The following is a 9,849-nucleotide window of genomic DNA, read 5'->3' as shown; positions in this document are numbered from 1 at the left end:
AAGAAAGTAGGTCAAGATGCTATAGACTTTGAGCTTCGAAGTACCAAAAATAGTCTAGCATGTGTCATGCAATAGCACTTAAATAATAAATAAATCGAAAATAAATTGGCCTGACCGAGAACCTCACTCCCCATATGCGCTGCTGGATTTGCTTTCGTTTAACCTAAAACCGGACAGTTTGTAAACCAGCTTAGAAAGAAATCTGGAAAGACAAAACGCTATTCTGATTTGTACTTTCTTAAGTAACACGAAGGCATTATTCATAATATCGGAGTGTTTACGGGCCTATAGAGATTGCATAGTGATTTTGTTAGGCGGAATTCCAAGCAACCAAGGATATAAGACGGTTCATTTCGAATTCGCCTTGCCCACAGTCCAACTACATCGAAAAATCCATACTGTATTGCATTCCGTGACACTTCTATCACGCCTTTAGACGAGCACCAGTAGGTTGTTCAACCAAGTTCCCTTACGTGATAGGAGAGAGAAAAAAAATATATGGGAACTGTAAAGGGCTAAAGCCAGTATTGATTCAATAGTAGCTAGGCCTCAACGGGTTTACAATAACTTGAGAAATAGGACCAGGATCTCGGGATGCGGGATCCTTGATTCCTTATAGGGGTGTTCTGCCATGTATCACTGCCTGCCCTGAAGGCCATGGTATACCATACCTGGCCCCAATCTGGGCACAGCCCGTAACAGGAACAAAGCAAAAAGGTAGTACTAGAAGGTAGTAGGCAGTATGGAAGATTTTTACGTTTCTATATAAACTGACGATAGCTTGTATTGTACTGTATAGTTTAAAGTATCTAGCTAGGTAAGATATCTATAATAACAGACTGCAGGAAATCAGGTATTGCCTGCACTCAACTTTCAATGCATCCGATTTCCGGAGCAGCAAAATATCTTGACGTCTAGCAGAGCGTACAGAGTACATACCAACCTCCATAAGCCTGTAGGGCTTGCGTATTATTCTGCGATGTAATTTAGCCATGTATGATAATAGTATTAGGCTATAGCCAAATAAGTCGCCGAGGTAACTGAGACGAACAATTCGTTTAGCTTGGGGCTGCTTTACAAGGATGGGTTAGGGATATGGGAGTGATATTTTTAGAGGGCTAAGGTAATATCTAACAGATTAGCGACGCTAAGTAACGGTTAGTTGTTTACAGTTTATTCGGGTCACATGATCTGCATGCGCCAACCCAGAATCGCTCAGGCTGGCGGTGAGCTTTTCCAAGGATCGCTCCCGGTGCGATCCGGGATCGCTCATGGATTGCTCCGGACACGCACATTTGTGCTCATCCCACGCTCCGGACCGCTGAGTGAGCAAAAAGCGGCGCCAAGTCGGACCTAAAGCGGAAAGGGAAAGTGACTCGATTTCCGCAGGGATGCTATTTAATAGGAAAGAAATGCAGATGAACAATGAATTTCTTCTCTGTATTCATACAGACCAAGTAGTCCGTTGGTTCATCTGGAAAAGCACGTCACTATGCCGCTTCTTGATTGCGCCCTGGCCTGGGAGGCAGGTCTTTTTCACCGATGCGACAGAGTAAATCTCAATGCACTTGGACAGAGGATCAAAGGACCGATAAAGACACCTAGAGTTCATTCCAGATAGACAATGCCTCATGGCTACTGGCAGATGACGACATCTAGATTAATGAACTGTTTTTCAAGCCCGGTTGCCCGATTCGGGCGCCGCCGCTTTTATGAGGGCCCCACGTGAGATCTATACAGATAGCTTTTGAATACCTTGCAGCCACTCCTGTACATGGCCACAGCCTGCAGGTGACGAGGGACCAGATGAAAGTGCTTTCTGGCTATCTCTTCTGTTCAGGAGAAAATTTAACCATCCGAGAATAGCATCTAGCTGAACACATTTCGCGTAGCCGATACGGAAAGGTTATCGTCAAGAGGTGCTTCCTTTCTGGGCCACTGATTCAAGCAGAATACAGCAGCATAAATGCAAAGTAGTCTATTTGAGAGCCTGAATGAACCAACCACTCGGCGGGAGAAGGATTTTGTGAATAAGGCACGGTAAAGACAAAAGGCCCATGTGCTGGATAGAAGAGCCCCACTCGATCTTTCTAGCATCTATTTCATTGTCAATCACTCATTTAACTAGAAGGGAACAGAAAAAACGGATGCATGTCATAGCGACTTACTCTTGGAATATGTATGTGGTTCCTTGTGGACCTCAAGAAAACAGCGAGGGTGGTAAGGATAAAAGCTGCCAGCCTTAATCTTAAAGCGAGGTTTTTCCACGAGGGCTTTCTCTTAAGGCGACTGGATAGGCCATAATCACGAAAGACTTTCCCAGACTTTCTTTTCCATATCCATGAAACATAACGCAGCTGGTGGTCACATTGAACATGTAACCTAACTTCAATGGATGTTTGCTCGAGATTGACAACCCCGAATGGAGGATATGGGCTGAGAGGTGGAGACCCGTAAGTCTCTGATTGGATATCTGTGAGATACAGGAGACGATATTCATCTTCTCTAGAAATCATACCACTCAATACTTTTGCCCGGCAGTGATATTCAGAGTCCATAAATGATTGTGGGGACTTTGTCCACACAGCGGCTTCCAAAGAGATCGGGGGTAAGTAAGACCGATATACTTGGAGTATTCGAGGCACGAGGCCTGATATAACAGCTTCTAGCCAGAGTGGCGCTATTATCGGCCTGCGATAGGATATAGTACATATTATATCATGATATCTCATCTGCTTAAGAAGAGATGGTAAGATATCCTTAAGTGGTGGATTAAGCCATTCGCTCGCTAGATTGCAAGGAATACCTTGTTCAAAAAAATATCCGGATAATGACGAAAAGAAAGCATTCGATATGCATGATAGAGCCATGAAGTGGGGGATTTCTTCTGTTGTAGGTAGTTTATTGGTAAATACTCTTTCAACACTTTGATCTGGAGATATGACGGTGCCTTGGACGGGCTTAGGCAATATAACAGGTGCACCAAATCGAGAGTGTGAAGGTATAGTAAGTGTTGCAACAGAAGCAGCGATTAATTAATCGAAACAATTGCGCGAACAGGCAATTTCAAAAGATATGTCTGCGCTTCCGCTGAGGATGGTGGCTTAGAGTTTTGGAGTGACAAAAGCGGCATTCCTGCGCCAGTACACTATCTGAATGAACTCTGAGCAAGATGGAATTCCCATGGAGAATAGTATACCTCTTTATTGCGAATTGAACTTGCATGCCAGCCACCTCCAGTTGCCTCACTTGATTCGATATCTTCAACTTCCAAGTTAAAGTCATTAGTCGATTGATCGGATGTGCCCCATGTCGCCATGTTGTTAGTTGTTATTTGACGTCATTCCCCGTAGCTCTACTAATCGCGCAGAGAAGATATATGACCAGCCGAGGACGCATACGCACAAATAATTTCCTGAAGAGCGTGGTAAGGACTGGGACCCAGGCCAGTTAGGAACGTACTCATTTGATAATTCGCACGTGCCTGGGTGGGACACCCCGATATACACTGGTAGAGGAAAGAACTCTTTCGTGGCATTCAGATCGCATTTGCGATCTGCCGATCTATACGGGGCAATCGACCACTGAGAATAGCCTTCCAGAATAAGTTCACCTCTCTCTGCAATATCGGTGGCCTCTGTAGCACGCGGAATTGACGGGTTCTTGTTAAGTAGGGCTCTGATGTCACTGCACGAAAAAGGAATTTTGCTTGCACGTTGGCCTGATGCACGTAGCGCATGCCATGAAGCGCGTGAATAAGCTGAGGCCCGGCAGGATGTAAGAGAATCTGGGCGGATTAGTTCGACACTCCCATTAACTGGTGGGGTCATATTATAGCGCATGTGTGGAGAATAGGTATATCGCCAACTCGTTTATCAAGGCGATGAGAACAAAGAGACGAACGAAGGTAAATTATGACTTATGGACAAAAGTGGAGGTTGTTAGTGATTGCCGAATTCACTTGATGTACCGTTAAGATTTTGATTCAGGCAGATCGACTGTGGAGTTGCGACATAAAAATTGCTGATCCAGGTGGCCGGTTTAACGATGTGATTCCATACGAGGCGAGGGAGAGGAATCCATGGATATGGATCAGGCTTAGATAAAATACATGCAATTTGAATCAGGTGGCGGTGGTTACTTACGTGTTGATTACTGGAATTCCACGTCAACCTGAACAGCTATATCTTACTCATGGAATTTGTCATTTACTCAAGCAAGAGAGCCCAAGGAATCAAATCAAATCATGTAAACTATGAAAATCTACACTGACTAGTAGTAACGTAACTATTGTGGTTGAGGGTCGATTATCCATCAACCTCGGCTAATTCCCAGAACAGGCAAGTAGCGCAACTCATCATTTCCTTCTCCTATTTTCACTCCTCTCTGCCTTAATCGTATTTTCTATTCTCTTTTGTATCTTATATCTCACCTGCAACCCCTCTATTCAACATTTTCCATTCCCCCCTCCATCCAGCCCATCTCACCCCACAATGTCTTCCCCGCGGACCCGTGCCCCCGCTAGAGAACTAGATGACTTCGAGCAGTCAGTATACGAGTACTCCAACCGCATAAGCTGGGACGACGACCAAGAAGTCCGCCACCCCTCTCCTCTCCCATCCTCACAGAATCCTCCTACTAAACACCCACAAAACAAAATCTAGCATTGGGACCTCGACCCCTCCAGCAACATCCGGTTCGAGTCTGCAACCCGCGGGCCCCCAGCGCGCGTGTCATTCCTGTTCACCGTGTCGCCCAAACTCTGCAATCTGATAGGCAACCTGCACGGTGGGTGCGCGGCCACCCTGATCGACGTCCTCTCGACCTGCATCCTGCTGGGAGTGTCGAGTCCCGGCCATTTCGGGCTGGGCGGCGTGAGTCGGCATCTGAAGGTTACGTATCTGCGGCCGGTGCCGCAGGGGACGGATGCGCGGCTGGTCTGCGAGATCGTGCATGTGGGTAGGAGGTTGGCGTTCATGAAGGCGGAGATCTCGAGGGCTGATACGGGGGCACTGTGTATTGTTGGGGAGCATGAGAAGGCGAATACGGATCCTGAGGCTGGGGGCAAGATCTAGTCGAGATTCTGTACATAGTGTACGATGGTTTAATGCTCGGACTAGATGACGAACTCGAATCCTATTGATTATGAAAGTATTGACATGAGAAGCACTAGGCTGTACTAAGATGGTTCTTGTCCTGATATCCAGTTACTTCTACTCGACTGATTGAAAGATCGGGAAAGCAAACACGCTGATTCCAAGACTTGTTCGGGTTTGTTGTATGATTGATGAGGAATGGATATAGAGAGAGGAACAAAAAAAAGCAATAAGCAAACAGAAAAGAACAACTTTCAATATTTATGGCTCAACTCAAAGCATCCAAAGCAATGATATATTATTATTCAGTCTTCAAAGGCATCGGGGAAACACATCTATTCTTGCGCAAGTCGCTGGTCTTCCCGAAGGCCCTCGACGACCAGCTCTTCACCCGTTGCCCGGCGGTAGATGTCCCGCACATCATCTAACCAAAAGTTAGTATCACCTTGTCGAGTCTTGGATAATAACCTCTAGAGGGAAGCATACCGGTCGTAGTCTCGAAGTGAGACGTGGCATCGTAGCTCTTGGAGAGGAAGATGTTCTCCTTCTCGCCGCTCTCCAGGGGCTCGTAGAGGGGAATGGGGGGTCCGAAGAACTTCTCCTCGATCTCACCCAGACGCTCGAAACCAGGCTCAAGCTCGATGTGGTTGTTAGCCTCGCTCTCGGCAATGGTCGAGACGATGGCGATGTAGTAGCCCTTGGGGCAAACGTTGTGGGCGGACGAGACCATGGCAATGTAGATATCTAAACGATCTTAGTAAAAACGATGTCGCCTGTCACCCTTCAGATGAGTTTCGAAAGCTTACCGTGCTTGCGGCCAACCTGGGACTGAGGAATGATCAGCTGCAGAGAGTCGCTGCCGTCGGTCTTGTCGATGGGGTGCTTCAGAATGCAGATAGCCTTCAGCAGGTAACCGGTAACCTTGGCCTTGCTAGGGAAGTAGGAGGGATCGGCCAGGATCTTCTTGGTCTTGGTGGTGAAATTCATGGTCGCGTTGCTGTCCTCCCGGTCCTTCATCGTGGCCTTGATGCCCGAAACCTTGCCGCTCTCGTCGTAGAGCACCTCGTCGATGTTGGTGTTGAGCATGTAGGTACCTCCGTAGATGGCGGAGAGACGGGCGAAGCCCTGAGGAAGCTCACCCAGGCCGTAGAGAGGGTAGATGTAGGGCGACTTGCCGTACCGGGCCATGGAGTTGACGTACAAGCGGATGCGGTTGATGGTTTCGGGGGCCATTCCCGACTTGTTGATGTACTCATCGGACTGGTACAGGGCCATGGAGTGTCCGACGAAGTCACGGGTGTTATCTTCCAGACTGAACTTGTCGTAGACATCCTTCATGGTGCACTGGTGGATGTCCAGGCCTGGACGATGGTGTTAGCAGCCAAGAGCATTGCCAGCACATGAAGGGGGGGGGGGGAGGTTAGGGCCGACGAACCTTGGTGAGAAGCGGGGTCATCCTCCTTGAAATCACCAACCCACTCCAAGAACTTCTTAGCCCTCCGCTTCTCGAACATGCCCATAAGAGACGAGCGCAGAGCTTCGGCAGAGTCCGAAGGCACCTTGGCCACGGTAGCCTTAGGGCCCTTTCCTTGCTGGACGTAGCTGCCAGCAACCTGCTTGAATTCCAAGTACCTCGTCACATCGGTGGAGACCAGAATATTGGTCAACTCGCCGTTCGCCATCAGCAGCTTAGGGACCAGGTCAATGTTCCAGTCGTTGACCCGTCCATACTTCTTCCAGGGCTCTTCACCGGGGCGGACATTGCCGTACTTCTTGAACAACTATTCGAGGACGATCGAGTCAGTCATGAACGAAAGACGCCGTCATATGCCAGATAGCGGTAGACTAATTTGACTTACAGTCTCAATGTTCACCGAAGCAGCCTCGCTATTTAGATGAATTTCTTTGTCAGTGAGGGGGTCTGGCGAGATGAGCAGGAGGGGGGTCAAGACTGCCAACTCACCCTCCGTAGTGATCATTACGGTCGATGTGGAGGACCTTGTTTCCCTTAACACTGAGGACACTATATGCAAATAGTCAGTCGCTGGATTATAGATAGAGAAGCAAGAGCATTCATACCCAGAAAGCACACACTCCGTCAAGCCTGCAAGGAAGGGAGGGGGAAAATTGTTAGCAGGGCGGGAATCGAGCGGCGGGGTAGAGTAACAGGGTCATACCAGTGCCGAGCACGACAACATCGTATTCGGGGGCAATATCTTCCATGGCGGGCAGTGAGAAAGTAAGGGAGCAGAGTTGAGAAGTAAGTCAGACAGAAAAGCAACGACAGTCAGAGGAGATGCAGAAAATGCAGGAGAGAGGTGGGAAGTGGGAAGATGCGGAGACGGGAGAGGTGCGGTGAGTTGGAGGGCGAGGGAGAGGGAGAGGGAGACTAGTCCGTAGCTGTCGCTGCTCTGGAAGACTGGGACCCCCGCGGATCTTCGACGGGATTGTTTGGCTCAGGCATCAACGGGGTGGTCCACCGCCTCAAATAACCTTGAAACCAGGAGCTTCTTTCCTCCTAGTACTCTGTAAGTACTCCGTACGGCTCTCCTTTTTCTGCCCCCTTTTTCTTCTCACGGTCTGGATCAATATCTGTCTAATTTATTTAACGGAGTACACCTGCTCCATATTTCCTTGCCATCCCCTTTCCATCCCCTCCGGTCACGTCACGACGGACACTATTGACTCGGTCTAATTTTACCGGTCTCCCCATTGGGCCCGTAGACGATTCCATAATTCTATTATATTAGATTATTAGTCCTCGAGTCTCCACGAGTCCGTCAAATGTCAATAAAACACCCTCGATGAATTTGGAACTAATACAGATAATAAATAATAATCCTACATACAGTGCCAATAGTCCTCGACTATTGGAAAAGACCGGTCATACGGTGGGCTCTCCACTTCCCATTTACTCGTCCTCCTGAGGTCGGTATCCCTCTTTATACAGTCGCTGGGCCTCTTCCCAGGCATACCACCGCTCCCGAAGGACGTGCTTGATGCTCTTCTGTGTGACACGGATCTGTCCAGAGCATAGAAGTTAGTAAACATTTCTTGGTGAAATCCCTACTCCCACCCCTGGATACGAATCGACTGCAAAAGCAGAACCACAAGATACATCCGATATGAACAAAGGTATCCGTGCGCCGCGGTATTGGATGATTGTCGAAAAGCAGGTCGGGCATTTTTCGAGGGGTTAAGAGGATAGAGAATACTCACCACCCGGTCCCGGTCATTGGCTTCATATTCGCCGTATCCCGCCTTCAATCGCTCTCGTTCCAAGTTCGAAGTGGCTATACGATTGCGTTCCTTGGCACACACCCACCAGAGGGCGTGCAAGTCATCCCAAGACTTCTCGCGGAGTTCCTGGATGGACCACGAACGGCCTGTACAACGTATGATTAGCACCGTTGCGACCGCTAACAACACCCTCCAATCCAATGTATGTAGGCGGACTAACCATGCGCGTTGTCGTATTCCGGGGTACTCAAAGGTAGACGGTCCTTGGGGAAGAAACCCCAAAGCCCATGGTCCGGGGTCGGGTGACGCTTGTCAAGGGTCTCCGGCGAGACGGGCTTAGGCAATGGGTACTTCGACACGCCCAATTTGAATCTGGGGCCGCTGCGGTGGATTGCAGACACGCCGCGAGATTTGCTGAGATCGCGGCCGGCGGCGACGGGGGTGGTCGAAAAGTTCGAGGACTGAACGGCGGACCGGGTCAGGGAGAAATGGAGAGATGGCGCCAGGTATGCGGGTGGCAAATCAGCCAGCGGAAGACCGTTGCATTGGCGGGCGAGCCGCGCAATAGATTGACGATGCATTGCGAACGGATTGGGTAGGGTGCCCTCGAACAACTGAGAGACTCGCGAGAGGTCCGTCCTGCGGGCGCCGGAGCAAAAGCTGGCGGAGTGGACTTTTCGGCGCCTAAGTCACGTGCACCGCGGCGCCTGTGTCACCCCAAGTCGGCAAGCATTCAGCCGCTGCAATGTAGCAAGACATCCTTGAATCAAACATGAGGACAGCGGATCTTATGATGGTTGGCTTGGTTTTTTATCCATGTGCAGACTTCATAAATCTAATCTAGAAATGTGATGCTTACACAGTAAGAAAGGAGGATGTAGAAGGTAGATATCTATCTATAGCAGCTTTGTTCATCGTGCTTGAACAGCCAGATGATACCTGAGAGACCAAAGCCCTGGTTCACAGGAACTCGCTCGATTAGACCAGCGTAAGTATACTTCACAGCCTGTATTCCCATTGCCATGATCGGGGTTACGCTGAAGCTGCAGGTTAATCGCGGGCGGCTATCATGGCCCGTGCACACCAGAGAAGCGCGCGTTTGCAGCCACTCCACCTCCAGTATCCGTCGCATGAATGTGGGCACAGTTCCTTGAAGTACCAGTCCTCGTTCTCGACCTCCTCTGCTCCTGTGTGCTGGAATCTTTGTCCTTTCAATCATTGAACCTTTACTCGATCAACAGAGCTTCTGGAGACTAGCTTTCCATTATGAATAGGCCAGGTGCGTTATCCTCCTGCTTTTGTGCTGCCCGTGGCTCGGGATTGCTATAACCCGATGGCCCTTCTGGTTGGTGTTCTCGTGGCATGTGTGGCTCTTGGCTATAGACCGGATTTTCTGCTTGATTTTGGGCTATACGGAAGCTTTTGTTTCTGCATCTTTCTTCCAGGCTCAAATTGCAAACCTATCGGTGACCCTTGTCTCTGCGACCGGGATGCCTCGCAACACCATGCCAAG

At 49.1% G+C, this 9,849-nt stretch overlaps 3 protein-coding genes across 3 annotated transcripts; 1 reads left to right on the top strand and 2 right to left on the bottom strand.

Annotated features, from left to right (window-relative positions):
* Positions 1 to 4,493: 4,493 nt before the first annotated feature.
* On the top strand, positions 4,494 to 5,075 carry KD926_007456 (PaaI family thioesterase; the record flags this gene model as incomplete). The annotated part of the gene is made up of 2 exons (XM_053100312.1): positions 4,494 to 4,595; positions 4,665 to 5,075. The coding sequence occupies 2 exons, from the start codon at positions 4,494 to 4,496 to the stop codon at positions 5,073 to 5,075; spliced, it is 513 nt and encodes a 170-aa protein (XP_052956021.1).
* A 356-nt stretch (positions 5,076 to 5,431) lies between these two features.
* On the bottom strand, positions 5,432 to 7,319 carry KD926_007455 (secretory pathway gdp dissociation inhibitor; the record flags this gene model as incomplete). Its single annotated transcript, XM_053100311.1, has 8 exons — positions 5,432 to 5,520; positions 5,583 to 5,840; positions 5,903 to 6,457; positions 6,532 to 6,877; positions 6,956 to 6,983; positions 7,060 to 7,119; positions 7,176 to 7,200; positions 7,274 to 7,319. 8 exons carry the CDS (start codon positions 7,317 to 7,319, stop codon positions 5,432 to 5,434), a joined length of 1,407 nt encoding a protein of 468 aa, XP_052956020.1.
* A 688-nt stretch (positions 7,320 to 8,007) lies between these two features.
* On the bottom strand, positions 8,008 to 8,917 carry mrpl4 (mitochondrial 54S ribosomal protein uL29m; the record flags this gene model as incomplete). The annotated part of the gene is made up of 3 exons (XM_053100310.1): positions 8,008 to 8,118; positions 8,316 to 8,482; positions 8,557 to 8,917. 3 exons carry the CDS (start codon positions 8,915 to 8,917, stop codon positions 8,008 to 8,010), a joined length of 639 nt encoding a protein of 212 aa, XP_052956019.1.
* Positions 8,918 to 9,849: the final 932 nt, after the last annotated feature.

Source organism: Aspergillus affinis, assembly GCF_023601865.1.
Source record: "Aspergillus affinis strain CMG 70 chromosome Unknown NODE_43_length_248942_cov_90_146332, whole genome shotgun sequence".
Taxonomy (NCBI): domain Eukaryota; kingdom Fungi; phylum Ascomycota; class Eurotiomycetes; order Eurotiales; family Aspergillaceae; genus Aspergillus; species Aspergillus affinis.
Note: the sequence above shows the minus strand (reverse complement) of the source record. Positions and strands in the feature narration are given on the sequence as shown.